We start from the raw sequence: 27,317 nt of genomic DNA, 5'->3' as shown, positions 1-27,317 counted from the left end.
ACAAAAAAGTAAATTCCAAATATTAAGTGCACAAACTACAATCTTATTGAGAAAATGTGTTCACCATCATTTATAAATACTTTTTCATAACTGTAACAAAAGTCATAGAAGAGAATGCCTGTGTCTGGTTCAGGGTTGTCATTTTCACCCCCCTTTGACTGCGAACCTCCCTTCTTTTCTTTGGCTGAACCAGCTTCTTTGCAGGCTTGATTATTGAGTTTTATTAGTGAGTAGCTACATGCCTCCCATGAACCCTAGGTGGGATTCAGAGCTACTGTTTCTGTCTCTGCAATTAATTCTTTGATCGAGCACTTGCCATTTGTAACACAGTATACTGCCAGGGAAGCAAGACTGAGGGACTAGGCAAAGGGGGTTTGTCATAGATGCAGTATTTGATATACAGTGGGTTATTCTTAATTGTTTTGAAAAATGTGTTTACTCATTTTCAACAGTGTTTTTTGTAGCAGAAGTAATTCCATGGCATTAAGCATCAGCACCGTTCGATCTGTCAGTTTACAAATGTGTGTATTAAGCATTCCGTGGAAATTCTGATTTTCAAACCGAAAGGCACTGAAAGCTTAAAATATGCTGTTTACTGAAGACAAGATCAGCTTTATATGTCATAGAAGTAGCTTCAAGCATCTTGCACTGTAATAAGGAAGACACAATGTTTTGTCAATTAGCTGTCAGTTACGATCATAATGAAAGAACGGGCTGAGTGATGGGAGGCAGGAAGCGTCTTGTAGAAACTGCTGTACTTAAACACAGCCCCTCAGTTTGGTTAAAAAGAAACAAGGACACCCCCACACACACCCACACCCCCCCCCCCAACCCCAAAACAATAAATTGAAGTCAGTTCTGGCTTTGTTGCGCTAATTGAGAAGAATGAAAAACCTAAGGAGCCATTCCACTTGGTTTTCTTTTTCTTAAAGATGGACTCTGCAAAACTCAAATACTGAGGAGTTTAAGCACATCTGGAAGTGGTGGCATAGCCCAGTCTTTGTTCTGCTCTTCCCTTGAGGCATTGCACCCTTCCTTGGGCATCTCCTGTTGACAATAGAGGTGTATTGTGTGTGAAGGTGTCAGAGCTGAGCACTGCCTCATGGCAGAGAGTGACATTTAGTATGGATTTCTTCCTTCCTGGAAGTTTTTAACTTCGGGAATCTACTGAAGCTGTCGCTGCTTTAGATAAATAAATGCATAAAGCAATTGGGGGAGAGATTAAAAAGTTCTAAACCCCACAGTTTTATCACATCTTTAGTACAACATTGCTATTTTCTTCCCACCTAGCTTGGAGATGTTTGCGCTAAAATGCAGGAGGCACGTACCTATTGTGTAATCAAAACACTGTTGTGTTTTGTCAGTGGTGAAGAAGTTCAGGGCTGAATGGTGGTGAGGTGTCCAGCTGATGAGCAGAGGGCATTGCCTGCAGGAATAGAACAAGTGGCTACACCTCTTGTGGGAGGGTGTGCTGCTCACTTCTGTTGGAACTTGTAGCTTGAAGGTCCTCTTGGGTCCTTCACCATTTCAGAAGAGGAACAGCTGTGGTTCCATGCCTTTGTTTTTTTCCATCCATTGCTAGCCAGGAATTTGTGAACATCCTTCTCGGATGTGGATCTTGCTGAGGTTATTCATGTCTTTGTCACCTCCCGGGCTGAAATACTGCAATTCATACTTGGAGCAAATGTTCATAAGCCTCCAGAGCGTTTAGCTGGTGTGTAGAAAGCAGTGGCATACTTCCTGAGTGAGTTTAATCAGCATGGGCTTGATTTTTCCAGATAGCTTTGAGGCCTTTTAACTCTGTAATGAATTTGCTGAAAGCTGCAGGTGTGTTGTATCTCTGAAAATTAGGTCTTGGGAACACACTGAGCTCATGTCTGTTACTCTCCTTTAGCTACCTAACTTGTTCCAGATGCTGTTCTAGGCAATAGCAGCTAATAGAGGAAAATGCTACTCTAGGCAACAGTAGAATAATGAAGAAAAAATGTTCCAACCCTTGGCCCAGAATTCATATGAATTACAGGAGGACGCTGTGTTCTGTGTAATCTTGTTTTTGCATCTTACCAACACAACAGATGTGAGCTGCTGGTTGGGTTTTCTGCCATGGGAAGACAAGCCTGCACACACATCTTGGGTGGGTGGGGGAAACAGAGAGTGCTTATCCTCTTTGATGGATGAAGGACGAGGTTTCTAATAAGAAAATATACTGTGTGTATAGTATCCAGTCCAACATGATGAGCTCTCTTGACTCCACGCGGTGGGAATACATGTGTCCCACTGGTATCAATAGGAAAGGGTACAGATTCCCAGCAGTACCAACATGGCTGTGTGGCAGGATTAGCTTCTGCTGGCTTCAGCTTCTGCTGAAGGGACTCACTGCAGGATCAGGGGGAGCAAAGGGAGCATTCAGTGTGAGGCAGGAGACAGGAAGATTGCTGCTTTCTGAAGTGCCTTATTACTGTTTGCTGTAACACCTGCATCCTCAGAATGAAAATGGCTTAAAATCTCCTTTTGAAGAGAAAGGTGCTTGCTATCACACCAAACAGGCTACATTCCTCCTTTACTAGCATACTTAACAATTGCATTCATATCTAGATCTCCGTCCAGGACAGGTGTCTCAACAATTAAAGCAGAGCAAGCACTGGATCAGAAGGCTCCACATTCAAGGTAGTCCCAAAGGCCAGAGAGCAGTCCTGAGCTCAGATGTGTTTATTTGCCCAGGAGAACGCAGGTCATTCTGCTGATGATACAAGAGCATCTCACATACATGTCTGCCAACTGTTCCTCCTGCTTTGAGCAGTCACTTCCCCTGCATCCAAGTTCCCATGGGCCGACCATGGTGCACATTTCATAAAGTCCTTCCGAGCAATCTCTCTGTGTCTCATACCTAGTAAGATCTCAAACAGAAAGGATGCTGGCCTGCATCAAAAGGAGTGTGACCAGCAGGTCCAGGGAGTGAATTCTCCCTGTATCCAGCTGCAGGGGCAACAACACAAGAGGGATGTGGAGCTGTTGGAGTGAGTCCAGAGGAGGCCACAGGGATGCTTTGAGGGCTGGAGCACCTCTGGTATGGAGACAGGCTGAGAGAGCTGGGCTTGTTCAGCCTGGAGAAGAGAAGGCTCCGGGGAGACTTTATAACAGTCTTCCAATACCTAAAGGGGGGCTACAAGAAATCTGGAGAGGGCTTTTTACAAGGTTGTGTAGTGACAGGACAAGGGGGAGTGGCTTTAAACTGACAGAGGGGAGATTTAGGTGAAACATTAGGAAGAAGTTCTATACTATGAGAGTGGTGAGGTACTGGCACAGGTTGCCCAGAGAAGCTGTGGCTGCCCCATCCCTGGCAGTGTCCAAGGCCAGGTTGGACAGGGCTTGGAGCAACCTGCTCTAGTGGAAGGTGTCCCTGCCCCATGGCAGGGGGTTGGAACTGGATGAGCTTTAAGGTCCCTTCCAACCTAAACCAGTCTGGGATTCTATGATTCTATAAATTTCCACCTCAACATTACTGAATTCTCAAATGTAATCCATGTGCAACAGTCCTTGTTCCAAGGGGGCAGGAAAAAAAGAAAAAGGAATGCAAATATAGATCTTGTACACAGAGATGCATCTTGCCTGGAAAGCTGATGTCTATAAAAGGCTTACAACAGTCTGCTAAAGCAGTAAACATTAGTAATCCCATCTTGCAGAGAAACAAGGGGTTTTCCATAGCAGTGGATTTTAAAAAGAGTAAAGAGCTGTTGATGGGTTTCCTTTCTTCTTGTTAGGAACCTAAAACTACTTTTGTTATAAAGGGCAAATAGAGAAGATCTAAACCAAATCCCCTCACTGCTGTTCTTTATCTGTAGAACAGACTCAGAAGAGCTGAGTGGGAGGGTCAGCCAGTGCTATTTTCTCTATTTCTACAGCCCTGTTCCAGTCTCTAGAGCTGATCAGTTATAACAGCAGCAGCAGATTGCATGTCAGGACACTTTATGAAGTGAGAAATTAGGACTGTTGAAGACTACTTCACAGATGTGTGAACCCAGCAGTGAAGTGAGAATTAGATGTAAATAGCATGTATAATATTATGAGCTGAGCCTGGCTTTGGGTTTGGTTTTTCTTTATTTGTGGATATTGTGACAAGGGGTAGAAATGGAAACAGTACTAAACTGACAGGATTTCACAGAATTCTAAGGGTGTGTCCCCAGCATGGTGGTTGTCTTGTTCTCTAGGTAGAAATACCGTGTTTAAAGCAAAACCAATATTGATTCATTCCTCTATTAAGAGATAATGAAGAATATTTATACATGTCTATTCACTATGTATTGTGAAGACAAAAAATGAAATACATCTCTCTCAGGAGCATTTAGGAACATGGGATTTATGATGTGCTGCAGTTGCGTGTTTATTGTGTACTGTGTTTCATAATGTATGGTGGTCTCACATTTCCATCACTTTTCCTTAATGTATAACATGCTTCTGATGCCAAAACATCACGCTGGGGGTTATCCACAGGCTACGTTGGATTTACGATTTCCTACTTCACCATTGTAAGCCAGAATGTTTTCTGTGTCTTGATAGATAAACGAGCACATCTTGCAGTAAAAAATTATATAGGAATTCCTGGAGCAACCAGTACAAAAGCTGTGGCATGCTATACATTTAATGATAAGACTTCGGCTTTGCATTTATGTTGACTTGTGAAAGGAAGTATGAAATCGCTTTTCTTAACATAAAATACTTAAAATCAAGCATTAATTATGCCTAGATTTGATAAGGCTACTTATCAGCCTAGACATGTTTGCACACAGCAGTATCTTCTCATTTAAATTCAATCACAGTCACAAAACAAGCCTGGCTTAGACTAGCTGAAGATATAAACTTCATTTTCATCTCATTAGGCCACCTGGAAGCAACAATCAGTGAGTAGTCCTGACGTCAATGGTCTTTCTACTTCATTAAAATGTTAATTTCATGGCTTTAATTCCCTTTGTAAAACGTGCTGCTGCAGGACACTATGCAGATTTATTCTGAAGCAGACAAATCTGCATGCCATATTCCTTTTTTAGAGCCTTAGGTTCTTTTGGATTTTTATTTTTAGCCATTCCTATTTTTATAAACTGCTGTGAAACTATGATCACCATAACAACCCAAAAGTAAATATTTTCTTAAAACAGCCCTTTGAGAATGTATACTTAAGAATCAGGAATTCAGGGCATCATGCATCTAGTGGTATTTTGCTCGGCTGTTCCCTTTTTCAGTATTCAGAAATGAGGCAGGTGTTGTTATTGGCTAACATTTTCAGGCAGTAGATCATGAAGGGAAAGCATCCTGTAACAAATCAGAAGCAACTACATAGATGAGCTGTAGCATCAACATTTTTAGTTGAGGGCCTGCTGATGTTAGGATGGAATGATGGACTTCATCCATTTTAGAATCCTTCCCTGATAATATGTACTTCCTCAGCATTTAGTCATCTTCATCCTGCTTTAGGGGATACATTTCTGGTTTTATAGCATACTTCAACATTGTATTGTATGTCATAGATGGAGTTCAACTATTGTTAGTAGAAGTGTGTCTTCAATACAGGAAAATGAGAAGGTTCATTAAATCTTTTCCCCTTTTACTGTATTCAACTGGTTTTGAAGAGACTGAGTACTACTGTATATTTTTTAAAGTGCTATATAAACTCTATGTTATAGTATGCCTGTGCTATCTATAGATACATGTGATCTATACTTCTGTTGCAGATGGTAAAACCAATGTGCAGGGTCTGGATTTCTCAGAACCCACTGCTGATATAGCTGCCTGGTCAGGAGTACTGTGCTCAGCCAGGTGGCTCTGATGACAGACACTCTTGGGTCTGGGCTGGTGACAAGACTCAACAATAGGTCTTCTTGCTCCACAGTGGCAGACACTGTCACTTTAGGCTCTGTACAAATCTCACTGAGCCCCCACTGGCAGGTGGTACCAAGGCCTTTTTGTGAAGAAACCTGAATAACGTGTGTAGTTTGCCTGATGTTAACCTGACTGGAGGTGACAGAGACCACTAAGTCCCAATCCAGCAAATAGAGGAGCTATTTTCCTAAGCACCGGACACATCTGAAGTTTTACCTCTGGGAATCCTAGCCAGATGCCCCTGGTAAGCAGCTAAGAACAGGTAGTTAATTTGGCCTCATGCCCATCCAGGGACTGCCAGGAGAGCAGTGTAGATGCTGTCTACTACTGTGTACATCTCTGCTAGCTCTCTGGAAGGTGTGTAGCTCAGGGAGCAAAACAGAAATGTGTCCTACAATTGTAACTGAGAAGTAGCCAAAATAGCTTTAAAGATGTGGATACAGTAGACAGCCTTCAGGACCTCCATCAGTTTCCTGTTTCAGATTAGCTTAGATAATTTACCAATGAGTCTTAAACCACGTTAGTACCTATTTTGTCACTCTTAGTGTTAAGGGAGAAGTTTTTGAAAGTCAGTGAAGACAGATGGACTGTAGCCAGTTCATTTCCATCTTGGGGCTCTTGCCTACAACGTTATTTCATCACAGGCAGTGCCATAACTCAATGTACCAGTCAGTTTAAAATGCCAAAGTGTGCCAGGGGTTTACTCTATGGATAGAATTATTCATTCATGCCTGCTGTTGGTGAGAGTGGAGTGATACTATGACAACTTCTCAGATCACAGATTGATCTAGAAAAATATTCCATTTTGTAACTTGAGATTTAGCTGTTATTGCAGCAGCATATTCACTCTCCTAACGCTGTGTTTTGATTTGACATACAATATATCTTAAAAACTCATCAAAGCGTTTGTCACTTTGGTGTGCAGTCCACTTAAACACAAGTTAACTACAGGTGTTTGAACAGTTGTCTTCAGTTTGCCAAATGAATTTTGTTGTCAGCCTTGACATTTGCAAGGCCGTTTCTAGGATAGAGCAACTTAGTTAAAGCTGCTGTCCTCACTTAATGAACTTTGGACTGTAGGTTGACATGGCTTTGGGAGAATAAAAAGACATCTTTGTGTTTTGTATTTCTTTTGCCTCAGTCTCTAATTATGTGTAGTTCCAAAGATATTCATGTTATAATTGCCTATTGTTTGGTTTGTTTACTTGTTTTTAATGCTTTCAGAAGCAGGGCAGATGGAAGAGTCAGTGGGTGTTAGTTTTTGTCACCACTGCTTAGGCAGAAAACATACTGAGATGAGTGGTGGGCTTTGGGTTTCAGCATTTGTCATGCCTTCCATGTTTCAAAAAGTAGAGCAAACCTGCTGAAGTCCTCCTTTGCTTGTGCTTGCCTACAGAAAGGTTTTTACCAGAGCAACCTCTTAGAGCTAAACTGGCTTTGAACTCAGCCAAGCTAGACACGATTTTTCATCGCCCCATCATTTATTTGTGAAAGACCATCTGGCAGTTCATCATTCTGCAGCTCTTGAAAAGCCTAACTTTAACTGAACCTCAGATGAGAGATTATGCTCTTCAGGTAAATGTGAACGCTCTCACTGCCTTTGCTGATCTACTGTGTGAATCAGTGGCAATGTCTTTGTTCCCATTTGTAAGGACAGCCTTTTCCTTTCCCACTGGGTTGGAAAATAGGAGACATCCAGTTGCTCCTGGCTAATAAAGACATTGTGCTGTACCATGGCAAAGCTTTCTTGTGGGCAGTTCAGAGTCTTCTACCAGCTCTGGGCCAGGTCCCTTCCTGACTCTCATTCCTCCAGAGCAGAGGTGCTGGTGCGTTTACTGGTCAGGAGGGCTCTTGTCCTTTCCCTCCTGGTCGAAGCTCTCTTCAGCTGTTTGTATCCATAGATCAAATATGAGTGAGAATAGCAATCTTCACCTAAAGTCTGTGCAGATGGTGTCTATCTTGTTCATGGCCATTGAGACTAAGTATTGAGACTAGTGAGGCTGAATGTTGACTGGAGTGAGCTATGCTACTTGAGGGAAAATATCAAGGTACTACTGAGGAACATGGAGTTTTATGGGATGTGCTACTGATGTGTGTGTTTCCAATCTCTGCTGTTCTGTACACCCTAAGATCTCCCAGTAGAGAAAGCTGTGTAGCCAGGACTACATGATGCCTTTTGTGCTTTGAGTGGTGAGCCTGGGGGGAGCAGCGCACAGAGACATTGTTTAAGTGGTCTTGAGGGAAAGGTTTCTGACGTTTCTGAACTCAAATGTGTTAGATATATCAAAGTGTATTTATGGAAAACATAGCTCAAGAGCCTCTTCTGCTATGACAAGCAGTTTCTCCCCTTAATTAAGCATTGTCATCTCAATGCACTGTGTGAAACTTAGGGGGCTTCATTTTTCCTGAGTCAAAATATTTAAGGAAAACAATTGTGTGCTGCCAACAATGGGCTTTTTAACTTGCAGGCCATTTGTTTCTGTAATTCCTCTGGAATAATGTGCATTGCTGAAGTTGATTTTATTCATTGTGGTTTAGTTATGTACATATTCATATTTGTGTCAAAAAGCAATGTTAAAAACATTTGTAATGACTGCTCCCAGAGCTTTCTAGCACGCAGTGCCAACAGAGTTAAATGCTTTGCAGGAGTTCAGAGGCAGAAGTCTATAGCAGATATTTTCATGAAACCAGTTTTGGGCTTCTGTTCAAAGAGGCCTGCACAACAAGGATTTGCAACATTTTCTTATCTGTGACTTCAGCTGCCAGCATGGGGTTGCCTTCTGATCTGTATAAAAAGATACCAGCCCACTGCAGCCCACAGCTTTAACATGAAGGTGCAATGCATGGATTGTGAGTCTAAACCTGGTCATACTTGCCTTGAGCAGAGGGACACATTTGGCTCAGTGTTGGGCCATTGGGTACTGGGATGACGTAAAAGGTCTCTGTCAACCTTGTTCTTGCAATACTGAGACCAGGTCTGAAGATGACACTGGCCTCTATCTGACACTTTTACTGTCGTTGAGGTAGGAATTCAGTTTTTACTTCTCAGGCTGGCAGGCTGACAGCATCACACGTGTGGAAGTACAAGTTGGATGCTTAGAATTCAGCTTCCATCTGGGCACAGGAATGACTGTTCAGGAACTCTCAGCAGTCTTTGCTCATTTTCATTCAAAGGCTTTACTTTAGCATAGTTTTTAATAAGCATCCCTACGAAGAGCAGTTGTTGGAACAAAACTATAAGCAAATAATCTTATTTCTGGAGACAGATCTTTTTGCTGTTGTGCATTTAAAATTACCACAATCCCTCATTTATCTACAAGGCCATGATGTTTTGTTTTCACAGATCCTATGGCATCCTTTTTTACATTGCATTGGACTGTCACAATAGGTTCTTACGATACAGCCATTCTCACATCACCAATTAAACATGAGCTGGAGCTGAAGGCATTGATCAGTGGTTCCAGCAGCCACCATCAGAGGAAGCTCACCTGCTCCTGGGCTTCCCCGTGTCACCTGCAGGGTGGAGGAGCAGCTGCTTTCCATGCTTCATTTTTACTAGTGCTTTACCAGGGAAGGGAAGGAATGCTGTTTGAATTGACACTGTAGAAGAGTGATGCGGGATGAACAGTGCATGTCCTTCACCTTGGCTTGAGTGAACAAGGCGGGTAGCAGCTAATCCGTTTGGTCTGTAGAGCAGGTCTCCAGTCTCTGGTCTGGAGAACAGTCTTATGAGGAATGCCTGAGGGACTGGAGGGGGTTTAGTCTGGAGAAGAAAAGGCTCAGGGGGACCTTATTGCTCTCTACAACTGCCTGAGAGGAGGTTGTAGTGATGTTGGTCTCTGCTCGCAAGTAGCAAGTAACAAGAACAAGAGAAATCAGCCTCAAGCTGCACTGGGAGAGGTTTAGATTGGATATTAGGAACGATTTCTTCACTGAAAGGGCAGGCAGGCATTGGAACAGGCTGCCCAGGGCAGTGGTGGACTCACTATCTCTGGAAGCATTCAGAAAACATGTAGATGAGGTCCTTGGTGGACGTGGTTTAATGGTGGCCTTGGCAGTGCTGGGGAATGGTTGGACTTGATTAAAGGTCTTTTGTAATCTAGTTGATTCTATGATGCTATAATGTCACTGGGAGAACCGGTGCCATCAGGATGCAGTCAGGAGAATGTTTGGTTTTACAATAATAAAGGCTTGAGCAGCTTTTTGGGGTTTATTTAGGAGAAAAAAATAGGAGACAGTTATATGCCACAGGTACCTGTAGGGTGATACCTTCTTAAAGAAGCACATCTCTCATGAGACCTCACTTAGAGTATTGTGTACAGTTCTGGTGTCTTCAACATAGAAAGGACATGGAACTGTTGGAACAAGTCCAGAGGAGGCCACGAGGATGATCAGGGGACTGGAGCACCTCCTGTATGAAGACAGGCTGAGGAAGTTGGGGCTGTTCAGCCTGGAGAAGAGAAGGCTGCGTGGAGACCTCATAGCAGCCTTCCAGTATCTGAAGGGGGCCTATAAGGATGCTGGGGAGGGACTCTTCATTAGGGACTGTAGTGATAGGGCAAGGGGTAACGGGTTAAAACTTAAACAGGGGAAGTTTAGATTGGATATAAGGAGGAAGTTCATTACTGTAAGGGTGGTGAGGCACTGGAATGGGTTGCCCAGGGAGATTGTGAACGCTCCATCCCTGGCAGTGTTCAAGGCCAGGCTGCACAGAGCCTTGGGTGGCATAGTTTAGTGTGAGGTGACTCTGTCCATGGCAGGGGGATTGGAACTAGATGATCTTAAGGTCCTTTCCAACCCTGACTATTCTATGATTCTATGATCCCCATCAGGAGTGGTCAGTCATTCCTGCATGATGTTGATAGGAAGGGCTAGAGGGATTTGTGCTGGTTGCCCTCCCTGTCTGCTCTCCTTCCATAGCGGCTGGGAGGGTGCATGTGTTACATGAGGTTTCTCTGTGTGAGGAGGATCCAAAGGCAGTCAGACCTTTCAGCTTTATGGCTCCTTTCCACTAGAGGAGCTCCACCAAGTAGCTGCAGTAGGGTTTGGGTCTGATCCCATGTCGTTAGGGAGGAAAGGAGCTATATAATCATTATCCTTTTTAGAAATCTTAACCACAGCCTGTGGAGGGATGGCAGTGCTTTATCTGACAAATATGTTACTGTCTTTCATCAGTTGATTATAATCTTCTTGGAAGTTCCAGTGTGGCTGTTTTTCCCCTCTTCTTTTTACTATTGTGTTTTGTTTAACTTTCCCTAATGAGCCCAGTGAAAAGCAATTGTTCTAAATAAATCATGTGCACTACAAAGCAGTATATCACAATTAGGCTTCCATTATACTTTAATTGGGCACTGCATTATTAAATTGATGTCTTTGGCTTCTTCCAGGTCTCAGACTAATCCTGAAACAAATTCCTCTTTGTGGATAAATATTAGTTAGTCATAATTAAAGAGTATTCATTGGAGTTGCAGCTTTTCATTAAATCCCTTTCTGATTAAGACAGCTCCCCCAAGTACTGGGCTGATTGAATTTAATAAGATTTGTCCACTTGTGTGTATCATGGTCTGGTGGAAACTGTTTTAGCACCGGGGGATTGGGAACAATAAGTTCATATCTCAGTGCAGGCAGTCATGGGTCTAAATGCCTGTTATGTGCACTGCTGTATGCTCTTGTATCAAGGGGCTTGATGGATTGTGTGGCTGGTCAGTGGAGGAAACAAACCCCATGAGAATTGAATTAGTAGTATTAGAGTTGAATATCAAAGGGTTACGTTACATCTAGAGGGTTACAGTAAAGAATGGAAGATTAAAGTGTGTTAGAGGCTCTGTTTTGTTGACTATTTCATGTCTAGGGCTTTGTTGTATAATTGAAAGCCATGTGCTTTTCTGCCCCAAACTGACCACTCTGTGAGATGTATAGATGAGCTTGTTTCTAGAGCTGATTCGGGAACTAGACGTTCCTGACTAAAGTTCTTCTAACCGCAGAGTGTGAAATGCTATCAGAGCAAAATCCTTGTCCTGGGTTTAAAATAAGGTGAAGCAAAAGCACAATGTGGCTTTCTAGTATATATATGCATCAGAATGAAGTTATCAGCTTTGTAGTTTTCTGTGTGCTGAAATTACCCCTTCTTGTCAGGCTGCTGGTGCTGTTCTGCATTCCTCTTGCTTTGTACGCAGAAATGAAAACAAACCACTGTGACCAAGAATGGCAATAACACAAACCGGCAAGGCACACAACGCAAGAGACCAGCTCGAGATGGCTGTGGAAGCACTCCATCCAAATATTTGAGGTGGCTGCTAGCAGGTGTTTTTTCAACATCTAGTTCATGCTCTATTTTTGGTGCAGAGTACGTTTTCATCTAGTGTTTTGTTTTGGTATAGGCCCTGTTTGTAATAGCACATCTCTCAGAAGTCTCAATGCGTTTTCAGTTTCTTCTCATGTATCTCAAATACAATGGGTATATCATCTAGACCATCTTTCGTATTGAGAGGAAGCCAAGTTGACCCCTAATTCCAGATTCTCCTCCTGGTGCTGCTGAAGGCTGCCCTGACAATGAGTGATGCCTGGGACAGTTGGAAGAGGGCAGGGTTATAAAACAGTGTCAGGTCACTAAGCAGCTAAAGAGTACTCTCTAGCGGTTGACTTTGGGTATTGATAAGAATAGCGAAGTGCGCTGAATTAACATAAGGTTACTCATCCATAGCCATTAAAAAAAAAGGAAGAAAAATAGATCAAGGTGAGGAAAGGAAGATGAACTTTATATCTGAATTGTAGAAGAGAATAGATATAATGCAGTAGAAGCCAAATATAAATTGAGAAGGGCCCTGGGAAGAAAGACTTGGGGGGGTTTGTTAATGAGATTTCACCATTACCCAGCAGTGTGCACTTGGCAGCCCAGAAACCAACCATGTCCTGAGCAGCATCAAAAGGAGCATGACCAGCAGGTTGAGGGAGGGGATTCTCCCCCTCTACTTTGCTCTATACCTTGCAGTAAAGCACCCAGCTCTAAGGACAGCAACACAAGAGGGACATGGACCTGTTGGAGCAAGTCCAGAGAAAATTCCTATCCCACATAATGGCAAATCCTAAACTATTTATATATATATATATATATATATATTTGAAAAGAGTATAAACAATGGTTGTGGATGAATTGGGGAAAATAAATAACATCTAATAGAATGAATAGGGAGATTGGGAAGGGTAATCCCTTTAATGCTTGTTTTAATTGGGACCCTGAAAGCTAATGTATGCTTTTGTGCCACAACATGGCTGTTCATATATACTGATACTGCAGAAATTCCAGGTTTTAAGCCAGCTGTATTGTTTACCTAGGAGTAATATCCTGCAACGTTGGGCATCATTGGTATGGCAGTTGTGTATGTAAACTGTGCCAGAGTATTTTGCTTTGCTATTAACTCAGCGAGGCCACTCAGAAATGACAGTGGAAAATGCCGAGGTAACAGCTGAATTCTGGCAGAAGTGGATTACCTCGAATGGGAATGTGTTTTCTTTTGTCGAGATTGATGCTTAATTCCATCTGTGTTGGAGAGAGATTGTTCATCCAGGCAGAGAGCAAAGAAATGTACAGCGGTGGATTACTTCTTTCTCAGATTCCCAGTGATTTCAAATGCCCAGCAAGTAGCAGAAGAATTAGGGGGATAGTCTGTTACATTAAAGAGAAGAATAAGCTCTGTGTGTGTGTGTGTTTATGATTTATTTTAAGGGTATTTGATGTCTTTATTTTGCATAATTGTCATCATATTTAGCCTTCCAGAAATACTTGAATGAAATAAATAAGCTGTTTCCTAAATTTATGTACATTTGACTCTGTAGCAAGACGGACATGGTAGTGTGTATGTGATGCTTTTTAGAAGGATTTCTGTACTGCAGTAGGATTACTATACTGCAGTATAGTACATTATCTTCATTTCAAGCATAATTGTGATTCTTGTCTGTTGGTTGTTTGCCAGGAAATTCATGTTAGAGCTCCATGGAGTTGGAGAGTCGCATACCAATGCCTCTCACGTTATATGAAATATCATTTTTCTGTATGAAAAAATGGTGGTATACTGTAAGCCTAGAAACAACATGTTTTCTCCTTCCTAACATATAACATACCTATGAAAACCAAATTCCATATGTGTATGTAGAGCAGACTTGTACAGAAGGTAGGAAGAGAGCAGATATGCAAGTGAAGGAATAAACATGGCATTTTTGTTATCTGGAATTGATAAATATAGTTTAGGAATGATAGGGTGAAGAGTGGTGAGTCAGTTATGCCTGGTCATCCCTAGTGACTGAAAATAACTTGTTATTCCAACCCTTTTATCCCTGAGCTCCCTCCTCTCCACATATTTTTGTATTTTATTTATAGCTCAACCAGCTTTTGCTTTGCAATCTGTAAAATAACCCTTCAGAGCCAGGGAGGGAAGACCAAAGGGCAGCAGCCCCCAGGCAGTCTTGCGGATGGAGGCACTGGGTTGACATGGTCCCCGTTGCGATGGCTGCGTCTCCCCTCTCTCCTGCACACCCTTCCCTCATCCGCTCAGAGATGTGTCTTAAATGAGCAAACTCATTTCCTGCAGTCATTAGTTGGTTTGTGTTGACAGCAATACGCAGGAGCCATGTGCAGTGCTTCACATGAGCTGCCTGTGGCTTTGGTAGCATCTGAGTTGGAGGGCCCATGCTCAGGGATGTGGCAAGATAGAGTAAAACCTTAACGGAGGTTGTAAGCTGTTCCGAAATGCATGAAATCCACCCCCACAGCCCGTACTTGTATTTATCCCATAAAGCATAGCTGTGCAAGCAATGCCTGCAGTAATTGTGAGCTAAATCTATTGCATTTTGCTTTGGCTCAACATGTGCTTAAGTATTTTTGTACAGTTTAATCCATGAACTAAGAATCAGTTTAACACTGGATATATCTTAACTTATAATATACATCTTGATCTGCTCTTAGCTTTCCCACAGCGCTTCTGTTACCACAACTGAATTACACTGTGTCTCCCTTCTTGTATTAGCTCAGATTTGGTTTGGAGAGGAGGAAGGGAGCTGGCAGGTTTATTTGCTGAAGAAAAGAGGATCCCTTGTATTCAAATAGAAGAGGATAGATCTACTTCTGCCATCATAGTACCACTGGTTTATAGCCCTGCAAAGAATCACACAAGGCGCATTTAAGTTGACTAGATTTTATTGGCACAACAAGTTCAGTGTAGTGATGCTGATTAAAAGAAGGTATGTTTGCTTAGCTGCAGTGCTCATTATTTTGACTTATGGAGAGCGGAGAGACACGTTAAAGCAACAAATGAGAACCTGACCAGCTGACACCAGCCTGGGGTGGGAGGATCTCAGGCTCTGTCACAAGTGAGAGTGCAAAAACTATCCCATAGCTTGTTTATTTGCCATGATTCAACTGGGGCTCAGAAACCTCTCATGGATGGTTTGCCAGGCTGTATTCTCCTTGCCTGGAAGGCATTTCCTGGAAACCAGGGAGTGGTACTTGCCAGCTTCCTTTTACCATTTCAGCAGGTCTGGTGTAAGGTGGCTGCCCGGTTTAGCTGTGGTGGCTCAGCATTGACTTTTGCACTGGAAAATGGTGGGGTTTGCATCTCAACCCTGTTGCACATCACTTCGAATCTACCCAAGTGCCATCCTGGGATACTCGCTGTAGCTTGCTGGCTCCATTGCCTTCTAGGACATGGCAAAGGGCTTTGTAATGCTTAATAAAGAGGCTGGATATCAGCTCTCACAAAGAGGCTGTAGCTGCAAGAAAGGATGTAGTCTTTGGAGGCATAAAAATGAAAACCAAGTGGGCACGTTAGCACTAGATGTCTGTGTATAGACTCAATGAGGCCAGTTTGGAAAACTCTGCCTAGTTCCAGCACCCACACTTTGAAAAGTATGGTGGAATATTAGAAGAGATTCAGAGAGCTCAAAAGGGATTTGAGCTTTTAAAAACATGCTTCATTTTGACATTTCAGAAGCTCGCTAGGTTTCCTTTGTTCAGGAGCAACTTCTGTGGCTAGCAGACCAAACGGACACTTACCCACGTGAGCATGGACAGCTCTTTAATTTAGCCAAGTTATATGGTCAGGAAGTAAAAGTGTAAATGTAATGTACACATGCACATACCTCCCTCCCATTAATTAAAGGAATTGCCAATCTCATGTAAAGAGCTTGAAGGCATTCTACATAAGCTCCTGTGGCCTGTGTTATTCAGGAGATCAGATTAGACGATGATAACATTCCTGTCTAGTCGTAAAATAATTAAAGGAGGTGTTTGCAGAGATTTCAAAGTCAAGCAGATCCCCTCCCTAACAACTTCAGTTAGTGGTATTGTTTTACACATTAATGAGATGTGGCATTAGGCAGTAGAACTGTGATTTAAATGTATTTAGCAAAGGAGTTAAATGCATGTAATGATTGCTGATAGCTATGAGGGTGTCCTTATATCTCTTGATCTTTGCACCAGCCAGGCTGGAGGTACCTTGTAAATCCCAGTAGTCTTCGTAACTCCTCTACGGGGTACCCAGAGTACATTTCCTTCCTGCTGGGGAGCAGGAAACAGCCAGGGCTGCCCCTTCCCCAGGCTCTCACCCTCAAGGACAAGAGGTGCAGCTTCCTTAACTCCTTTGTGTTGGCAGTTGGAAGGTCTTCCTCTCTCCTTGTATCACAACACTGGTGAAATTCAGAGAGCTAGAGAAAGAACTGTATGCAGGATCGCTCTTCTCTGTTAATCAAGGCCAGCATTATCATTCTGTCTTTTTTTTGTTTGCTTATTTGATTGCTACACTTACCCAAAAAAGATTTCCAATAACTACTGAGTTGAAAGTGATTTAGATTAACCCTGGCGGACACCGCTGCTTTAAAGAGGGCTGCCTGACGTTCCACATCTTCACAAGGATGATACTTCCCAGGAGGGGCTGTAAATCCTTGAAGCTATTCCCTCCTATTAGAGTATCCTCAAAGAAAAATGACTCAAATCTCAGGAGCTAAGACAGTACTATTTCCCAGTAAGCAGTTTTAGATGGCTTTTGTTTTAATGTCCAAAGATGTATCTTTGTTTCAAAGGTAATGTACAATACTCAGATATAGTGAACCGTAGCAAGTTTCTTCTACTTGTTTCCATCTCTGCCTTGATTGTGTTGCTGATCAGTTTATTTACAGAAATGCCAGGCATCCTCCTTTAGAGTTTCCCAAGGACGTGTATATAAAGTTGAGGATATTAAGGGATGGGTCAGGGAGTTGCAGCCAGTGTATAAAACAATAGACTGGAAATGTAGGGCTGGGTGATGAAGGAACCAGTTATATTATGGTGGGAAGTGAAATGAATGGGCCTCACACATTGGTTCCACTTTTCACAGAATAGCTTATTTAAAGGTGGCCATGAATATTTTGCTGTGAGAGCATCTCAGTCTACCTCTTCCCGTTCTGGCTCAACAGCTCATCACGTGCTGTTCTGGGATGTACTGTGGTTAAGAATAGCATCTTCTCTGCTGGATCAATGCGGGGGAAGAGACTATAATCCTTGTAAGATTTAAAGTAATGTCAATGATAGCTAAAGTAGGACAAATTACAGCTGCTGAGATCCTTGCTAGGGATGGAAATGGATAATGGCAGTGTTAATGCCAAGGAGACTTGGCTGTCTGTTCACCTTCCCGACTGCTGAGAGCCTGAGCAGTTCATTGCGTGGATTTGCCTAGGGCCCATCCTCATTTTTGGCTCACTGGTGGCCATTTTGGCTTTAAAATCTTCTGTTCTGAATCATCATTTTGGACCATAGTCGCTGCTTGTATAGATCCCCTTGTTTCTCAGAGAGCTTGCTTAGCATTGTGCAGTCCTGAGTATGAGCAAGGAAGTGTCCTTGCCGTTGACGTGAACCAGAACTGAGGAACGAGCACTGCTCGAGCTCCTGAGCCATGCTCATAGCAGAGGGTAATAGATCCATCCCCAACCAGCCCACTTACTCCTGATTATGTTGTGGGGCTGAGCATCACTTCTAGCAGTTTTCACCAACTGCAGCTCCCTTGCAATATTCTCTTTGTAAATGTGTTTAGAAGAAGCTGAAAATAGTTTAATCCTGCCTTTTACATTCATGCTGGGTTTTTTTTCCCCTAAAATTCTGTGCTGACATGGTACTACTGAATACATGCAATTAAAAGTAATTTTCAGTTTAGCCATGACATCTTTATTTTGAGCCTATTAAGACTGATGGTTGTAAGGTTTTTATAATAGGTTGAGAGATAACACGTTTGTCAGCACACATGCAAGGGAGCACGGGGGTACAAGGGCAGGCAGGGCAAACCCCAAAACCCAGATGGACAAACAGAACCTTTGTTTCAACTCCATAAGGGCTGTCACAGGGGAGCTGCAGCCCATGAGTCAATGGGAGAGGCTCCTGTCCATCTCCTTACAGATTGAGGGGCCTTGCTGCTTGTGGGACTCGTTAGAGGATGCCCAGGAGGAGTGTTTGTGGACTGTACAAGATTTATTTATGGGAAATTTAGGGAAGGAACCAAAAGTGGGAAAATGAATGGTTCGGTGTGGTTTGGGAGGAGCAAGTTTGGGAAAATAGAGAAATAAGGAGTAAAAGGGGTTGGTCCCATGTAACTGGGAGTGGTCAGTAGACTTGCCTGGATATGCCTTGCACTGGATCAACCCAGCCTGCCTCATCTTCTCATTAAAACCTATTTTTAACTATTTCCTGGGCTGAAGGAACTCTGTGGTTGCGTGTGTGAGGGCTACCAGATGCTGCAACTTCTAACAGAGAATAAAAATCCCGATGCAACAGCTGGTGTAGTGAAAAAAAATGTCCTCATTTTAACTTGTAAATGTTTTTGAAAAGAAGGTGTCTTTCCGTGATGCTGTTGATTTGGTCATGTGCCTGGTACATTCTTCCTCTGCCACCTCTGAGTGCAATGCCCAAAGCAACCAGCCGTGCATTGGAATTGCTTGAAGTAATGTCATGTATCAACAGAACTCAAAATAGAAATAACTTTGATTGGAGCACAGAAAGAAAAGGAAAAAGTGTTTAAAAAGAAAAGGAACAGTGCTTTTGAGGCATTTCATCATCCCAGAATGGAGACCGCCTCTTGGATTAATCATCATCTGCATGTTACGCAGTTTATAGCTGCTTAACAACAGTTGCACATAAACTTTTTTTTCACTCCCAAGCACTGTAGCAAGGTTTCCTTTAGTGAAGTGCTTTTATAAAGCATAAAACAGAAGAGTGTTTAGTGGTATGAAGGATATATGGTTGTACTACTGCAGGAAGAAGGCCCTGAGACTGTGAAGCTACTGAAACTGGTATGTCTCTGTCCCGAAGAGCTGGGCTACCTCCCTGACTAGCTTTAATGGCAGTTTCATAGCTTGACTAGATTTCAGATGCAAAACTGTGAACATTACTCTATTTCCTCTGTCCTTCATCCCTTCCCCAATGGGATGTGGATAAAGACGATCCCTTAGATTTCACTAAAAACATAGCAATAACTGGTTTGTCCACCAACAGCTTCTCTGATCTATGAACGAATACACTTGCTTCATTTTTGACCCACTAGAGCTGAGTGATGTGACTTCCTTTAGGGCAACTTGTTCTTACAATGTACAGAAATGGGTTTTTTAAGTAGATCTTTAAATTCAAGTGGGGAATCAGTGACTGCCTTGCATCTTCACTTTCCTTTGCTGGTTGATGGCCACCTTGCTATTTATCTGCTGTTAAGTATCTTCAGACTGCAGAGGCAAGAAGTTTAAGTTCAGAGGGAAATGGAGACAGTAAAGATGCTCTAAGCAAGGATGCAGGTTCAAAACTGCCTGATTAAATCTAGCCTAAGGGAATTTTGTCCCTGCTCACAAATGGTCTACCTTCATCCACTATGGTAACTTTTCTCCTTTTTTGCTGATTTCCTTGTAGGACATTTGGCAGTGGTGCACTGGTCCTGTCCGTATTGAAAGATGCAGTTGATAGATCAGCAGAGACTCATAGAATAGTAGAATGGTTTGGGTTGGAAGGGACCTTAAAGATCATTTAGTTCTAAGATCACGCAGAACCTTTTTGTTCAAATGTGCAGTGTGGATCCCACAGCTTTACTGCACCTAACGCTAGCAGGGCATGCTTCTTCCAGCAGCCGTAGAAAACTGATTGAAGCTGGTCCTCTTCACATGCTTGCCTTGCTGGGGAATTAAAGCTTCAGGCTGCCATTTGTGTGGAGTTTTTAAATATGTATGACCCAAACAAGGGGCCGGTTGAGAAAGGCTCTAATCCTCTTGCGTATGAAACCTGGTATTCTGGTCTTCTCTCTTTCTGATGTTTCTGTGCTTTCAGATATGCTAAATCTATTTGAAGTTTCATTTCTTCTTATGTAAAATACACTTTAATAGGTGAACCTTGCAGCTGGGCAGTAGGAGATACCGGTTCAAGTTTGGACACATCGGTTCATGTAATCATCCTTTGCCTTGGTTTCTGCATTTGCAATGCAGAAAGGGTTATGTCCACCCTCCTGTGCATGGCTTTTTAAGCTTTGTTCTGGATGACTAATTTAGAAGCCACAGTGTAGTGTGGGCCTTCTGCAGCCTGGTGTGAAGCCTTGCTGGAAGGTATCTGTCTGGGGATGCTACTGATCCATAGGTAACGAGCAGAGGCTTCCCCACTTCTGATCAGGAATTCACGGGAAGAGATATATCTGCCTGGTGAAGAGATCAGACCAGCTGTGTGTGTGTGTGTGTGTGCAGGGAGTCCTGCCCAGTCCTGACAGTGCCGCTTGTACAGAGTCAGAAAATCTGTGTCTTAAGCAAATCTGATGATTTATTGCCTGTGGTCTGCATGCCGGTGGTCCTTATGAGTAATGCCTTGGTTCTTCAAGAGCATTTGCAATGGCAGACGAACTGCCATTGCAAGACACAAATGGCTGCATGGTGGGTGAGAAACTCACGTGGCCAAAACCTCTTCTCATAGAAGACTTTTTTCATACAAGGCTCTCAGGAAGGCTGAACCTTTCTGGCCTCCCTCTTGAGATAAAGTGCGTAGGTTTTATGTGCCAGTAGGACCTGGGGAGTTACAGACAGATTATGAGAGGTGGATATATCTTAGAGGCATATGTAGCAGCCCTTCCCCTGGCTGAGCCAGGAATTAGGGGATGTCTGTCCTGTAGGATGACTGTAATTCCTTCTGAAGTATTTGGTGCAGGGGGGAGGAAAAATGCAAGCTGTTCTCAAAATAAAAATGCTTTGTGCTAGGCTGCAGCAGGCTGGTTATCGTTTCCTTCTGTAAGGGCTGGGTTTCTAAGACACGTCCAATTCTGGAAGGAGATCTGACAGGTTTTACCTGTGCGGAATACAGCGATTCTCTGCTTTGATAGAATGCGATCCCATCGCTGGACAAAAGCTGAGTATTGAGTTTGCTCTGATAGACCTCTTAGGAGCCACGCATAGCTCTTTAAAAACCCAAGCAACCTGCCACAAATCTGTCCAAGAGAGATTGCTGTAAGACAGCAGTTATAAAATACTCTGAAAGGCTGAATAGGGTTTTTCCCCCTCTTGTGATATTTGGAGTTGAACTTTAGATACATCATTTTGAACATGGCCTTTTAAAGTAACTTTCTGTTCTGTGCCTGTCATTTTCAGAGCTGTAACAGAAAGACAAAACACCAAGGGAGGGGAGCAAATGAAAATAGGGAGCAGGGCAAAAGAGTAGGTGCTGATCATCTTTGCAAGAGGTTTACATCAGCTATGAGAACAAAAGTCTTCAATCGCTGCAACTGGAGACAGCTTTTAGTCTCCAATTCTATTTTGCCCTGAGCCAGCTAGGCAAATAAAAACAGCGGCATAAATCACTGCTGGCAGAACTTCACAGTTATGCAACATCCAGTGCACCAGGCACCTATTTTTAGATCAGTTTTACACTAGCAGAATTTACTTTATGAAATCTAAAAAGAATGTCTGGTCAGAGGCCGGGGGATAGCGAGGGTATTTAGAGAATGCAGAGTGTAAAAACACCTACTTACAGAGATGCACAAAGTGTAAAAATACCTAGTACAAAGATAGCAAACCCCGCTTTGGCAATACTGGTATCCTTTCAAGAGTGTTGGCTTGATCAGGTGTGGTAATAAGGGTTAGGTTTTTAATAAAGAAGGGTTTTTTATCAGTATTTGCTTGAATTTCTAATCCAGAATTGCTGTTTAAATGTTAACTATACTCACTTAAAGCTGGGCTTCTCTGCCATTTATGCTGTACTTTTGTCTTTACCAGATCTGGGATGCAGTAAGCAGCAGCTCACCTCCTTACAGTAGTGACCAGGCGTACTTAAAGCAATCGTGTCAATTGGAGTTCTCTGCAAAGCTGGCTGAGCCACAGAGATATTCCTCATCCTTTATGAGATACCTTAGATTTAATGAGCTCCTGATACTTAGCTGGTATATGTTTCGCCTATGTTTTCTCAGTCTTCAATGGATTAGGATTGTGTATGCTGCTTGCTTCAGATCAAACTGAATCTTTTTCAGTGTTCACCGGAGCATACACTAAATCGTATTTCATTAGTTAAAAGCAATTTCAGCTTGCAGCACAGATATGAGTGACTGAAGATCAGTCTCACATACTGTGCTCTTTATCCAAGAATGCATACGCATCTCTTCGCTTCTTCTCTCCTTTAAATTGGATTTTAAGCTCTTACTCACTGTTGTAATTCCATGATGGTTTGTACTGCATACAGTTTTGTTCCCAAAGTTTCTTGCTCAGATTTGGAACAGATGATGATTGGGAAACATTTGGCCTTTCAGCCTTTTCAGAGATTTTAGCAGATACAACGTACTCTGGATAGCTAATGTACCTTGGGGATTTCTGACACAATTTGGACAGTTTTCAGTCACGCCTTGAAGTGAATTAATGTTCTGACCGTTGCATGATCTGTACTGATTATTTTCTTTCCCCTCCAAACCTTTCTCTAGGTGACAATCTCGATGCCATCCACGACATAACTGTGGCATACCCCCAAAACATTCCTCAGACAGAGAAGCACCTTTTGAATGGAAACTTCCCAAAGGAGATTCACTTCCACGTCCAGAGATACCCCATAGAGACAGTCCCCATTTCTAAGGAGGCGCTGCAGCTTTGGTGCCGGAAACGTTGGGAAGAGAAAGAGGAGAGACTCCGACACTTCTATGAAGGTGGAAAATGCTTCAGTACAACAGGGCAAAGCATTATTCCACCGTGTAAATCTGAGCTCAGGGTCCTCGCGGTCAAGTGCATCTCGCTCCTGTATTGGACGGTGTTCCCGCTGGGTATGCTTGCACTGCTGTACCTCTACAGCTTTGCACAATGGTATTTTGCAGCCATGATCATCTTTTTTGTTGTGCAGCAAAAGATATTTGGTGGGCTGGAACTAATTGAACTCGCTTGTCATCGATATTTTAAAAAGCAACAGAAAATTCATGACATGAAAGTAAAAACCAATTAGTTCTGGGGTAGAGAAAGAGGTAAAAATGGGTGGGATTGAGGTGTCCTGTGAATTTTATGCGCAGGGAAGAATTTTTGCATGAGAATTGTCTTTTCCTGTTGCCATTGTTAGACATTTGCACTTGATTCTGTGAAGAGAAAGAAAAATGTTAGTTACTGCTACACGTGAAAATGGTAGTTTTTATCTCTGAATGTAATTTCAACACTGCTCTTGCAAGCAGCTAGCAACTGCATTCTGCTGTAATTAGCAAACAAATTGCTGGATTATTGAACAATCATAAGGACGTTAATAAATGTGACACGCACTGAACTTTCATGTAGAAACCCAAGCTGTCCAGCTAAGAGAGGAAGATGTATGATTTCTGTATGATCGTGTTGTCGTGAAGTAAGCACTGGGTTTGGAAATGATGTTTGGGTGGTAGGTGGAAGGAGGAGAGGTTGTTTCTTTTTTCTATTTCAAGTATTCAGACTTCTTATTTTAAAACCGTATTTTTGCATAAGCTTTTCCAAACACTACTGAACCTACCGCTATTCAACCACACTGGCTTGGTCACTAGAAGGATTTTTAAGCTTTGCAGTCTTGTGTTATCGTACAGAAAACAGTGCTGGTTTTGCCTCCACTTAAGTCTCAACTGATTATTTCATAGACCTGTGCAGCGAAGTTTTGATTTCTCACTGTTTCATACTGTTTTGATCTCCCTCATAGCTGTGGGAGACTTGTTCTGCTGTAGTACACAGAGCTGTGGGATAGGGGAGCTGGTTTTTTGTTGGTTTATTGTTTTCTTTTTCTTGTAGAGGCAAAAATAAGCGTCTGGCTCTGAGTAGCTGGCAAATGTTTCTCCAAAAGTTCTCCTTGTAGACACTGTTTGATCGAAAACATTTTATTTCTTTTTCAGGCTAGGCAAGATACCTTTTTTTGGAGCATTCGTTTTGATTTTTACATAGCTTCCTTAGGCATTTCAAGAGTCCATATAATGAGTAGGAAGACTGCTTGTCCCATGTGTGTCAGCCAGACTGGTTGAAATGCATCTGACGCAATGGTTGTCTCTTTACAGACACAAGGGATGGGTTTCAGACTTAGCACAGCACAGGCAACTTGAGCTGCACCTTCCTTTGCAGTATTGATTGCCTGATGCCATCATTGCTTTTCCAACTTCCTTTGCAATTGCTGGGAGCTTCTTTTGGGGCTCCCATTATAACACTTTACCCTACTTTCATGACATTGAGAAAATCCAAAGGCTTAAACTCAGACAAGGAACTTTCAAGCATGTTCCTTGTCATACATAATAAGCGTAATATTCATGCTCACATAATAAAAGACCTAAACATTGCCAGCACTTTGGAGGCACTTCAGGTTAGATTTGGACTTAAACCTCAAAACTGTTAGACCACTTGATCAACTGTATTGCTATAAAACCTTCCTGACTTACTCAGTATTTGTTGTTTATTGCATGAAGGCTTGGTTGAGCTAAACCGAGATGGCCTGGCTCCATCTGTTGGGTGACATTGCCATGAAATGTGAAAGTACAGAGACTGATGAATATCTCAAGCATTGGGTCAGCATGGGAGACACATCTGTTTTCTTCTAAATTACAACTCTAAGCATGTTTGTCTAATGTGTTTGTATCAAGGACCATTTCTTGAACCAATCACCAGCTTCTATTCAACTGTCCCTTGCAAGGTGACAAGTATTTTTTAATCTCTGTTTCTAACAACATTGTTTATTATGGGGGAAGTACTTGAAGCCACCTGGGTTACTCTGGGTTTTTTAATCCCCTTTTTCAAGAAATAAACCTAGGTTTATATTTAGGGTTATGTTTCTTAATGTTTTTTTTCATATTGATATTTGACGACTGACAACTGATCTTTCATTGTCACGAGTGGAAGGAGGCCCTTTCTGCACTATGAGGACTTTAAAAAAGCAGAATTCTGTGATATCAGAGGCATGGTTGCAGCTTAAATCTTCATAGCGTGGTTCTGCTTCGCCTAATACTCTGCTTTGATGCAGTTCCTTGCACATCAGATAACTCGTTGCAAGGGAAAACCTAAAAACCTCATTTATGGTTAATGCAGGGGAGACCCAAAAGGCTTCTTCTAGTCTGTCCTGAGCCACAGCTGTGCTTTCATACCAGGAGTAACCATGGCCAGCCGACTCCAACAGCCTTAACACAGTCTTCAGGAATGACTTTGGAGAACAGATTATACATGTTGGTGACATAAATGCCAGCTACACTTATTTCAGTCAGTCAGAGAACTTCGTGGTACCACCAAACGTATCAGAAAAATCAGTGTGAATCTTGGTCGTGGAGCAGTGGGAGATTTTCATCTCTATGTGATTAGATGCAGTCCATCATTGACTCTTACAAGGGGTTTTCTCCCAGCTGGAGCCAAACATACAGTGTGGTGAACATCCTGCAAATCTGTAATCCACCCTCCTCTCACTTGTATTTGGATTAAAGAGGAATGATCTTCTTGTCAACTGCTAATATCACATCTGCAGTGCCTGACTCCATGATGTGGGGCAGCACATGGTAAGTGAAGACTCCTCCTCTCCCAGGCAAGGGTGTTGGCTTTGTGACTGACATAGATTTTCAGATCATGTGCATCAATTTCCATCTTAATCAGAAATACAAGATGGGAAAAGAATGACTAAAACTGAAACAGCTTTGTAGATATAGAAACTTCTTTGTTTACAAAGTGGTTAAGGAACTGGGGGAAGATCTTTCCATGAATGCTTTTTTCCCTCTTTGGTCAAAATGTAGCTCTTTACTCAAAAGGTTCTTAATATACACATTTTTTCTACACTGTTTTGTTCTTACACTTTTTCCCTCTTCGAAGTATACTGAGATGGCACTTAGGGCTATGGTTTAGTGGTGGACTTGGCAATATTAGGTTTACAATTGGACTCAATGATCTTAAAGGTCTTTTCCAGCCTAAATCATTCTATGATTCTATGCCAGGTAAATCACTCAGTGCTGTTGGGTTAAAGGTGCTAATACTCCAACAATCACACACCCCCCTCTTCCATGGGATGCAATTGGCACCAAGACTCGTCTCACTCATTAGGTCACCTCCTCTCATGGTCCCAGCAGCAGCAGTGCTCAACAGCAACTGCCCTGTCTATGGGACTTACAGGTCTTGCTAGGTCTTGCTTACATCATTTGAGATCAGTGATGTGCTTTAAAGACACTACTCTTGTTTGCTCAGTCAGATGTTTCCTCATCAGCATCAGGGGTTTCTTACTCTCTGCTCAGAAGGTTGAAATCCTGCCATCTGTGTGTGTCATGTGTGTAGTGGGATGTCAGACCAAGACATTTCTCTCTTGGTTTCAAAGCTAAAAGGCCCAAAGCTGGTCTGAGAGGTGTTGTCTTGATCATACAGACATAGTTCCTGATTTTATGCGTTGCATCAATCTGTGTTAACAAAGGTCTGTGTTTTTATAACTTGATTTTATATGTACACTCAGTGAAAGGAAACACCAGGATACTACAAACCTACAGAAAGCCTTAGTTTTCAGAGTTCACTGATTATATTCGAATGGTTTAACCATGTACCAGTTACTCTGCAGCAACAATAAAGACCTGAAGCATTGAATGTTTCATTTTGCCATTTTCCTTGTACTGCGTGACATATTCTGTATGGACTCATAAAGAACAAACTTTGTCTTCAATCATATGCTGTGTCTTGGGCAGATGGGTGTCTGTTTGGATGCTCAACCTATGGTTTACGGCTACTGGGGCAGTGTGACTCCATTCTCTCCATGGGAGGCTGGAAAGGGGCAGCTGGCTGAACTCTCTTTTCTGCCCTCTTCATGTAATGGAGACCTTTGAGTGTGCAAGGCTTTGAACCTGCTTTGCTGCTTAACCACTATTGTTAGTAAGCTGTGGCTGGAAAGAGTGTTAGGTAGTGCTGTGGAGGGAAGTCCTCCATTTTAGCTCTATCCTGTTAAAACCCATGTAATTACTGGCACAAGAAATGAGCTATTGCAAGTTGCA

At 42.5% G+C, this 27,317-nt stretch overlaps 1 protein-coding gene across 4 annotated transcripts in view; it reads left to right on the top strand.

Moving 5' to 3' along the window:
- LCLAT1 (lysocardiolipin acyltransferase 1) overlaps positions 1-26,912 on the top strand; it is a 118,620-nt gene extending 91,708 nt beyond the window's left edge. For all 4 annotated transcript variants that reach the window (XM_057400057.1, XM_057400054.1, XM_057400055.1 and 1 more), the window contains one exon: positions 22,815-26,912. In XM_057400057.1, coding sequence (XP_057256040.1) covers positions 22,815-23,323 — 509 coding nt within the window. In that variant the 3' untranslated portion in view covers positions 23,324-26,912. The remainder of the gene's footprint in view (positions 1-22,814) is intronic.
- The last annotated feature ends 405 nt before the right edge of the window (positions 26,913-27,317 follow it).

Source organism: Pezoporus wallicus, unplaced genomic scaffold (assembly GCF_028554395.1).
Source record: "Pezoporus wallicus isolate ANWC-B61680 ecotype Strahan unplaced genomic scaffold, APGP_CSIRO_Pwel_v1 contig_7339, whole genome shotgun sequence".
NCBI classification, from domain to species: domain Eukaryota; kingdom Metazoa; phylum Chordata; class Aves; order Psittaciformes; family Psittacidae; genus Pezoporus; species Pezoporus wallicus.
This window is presented reverse-complemented; position numbering and strand designations above follow the sequence as displayed.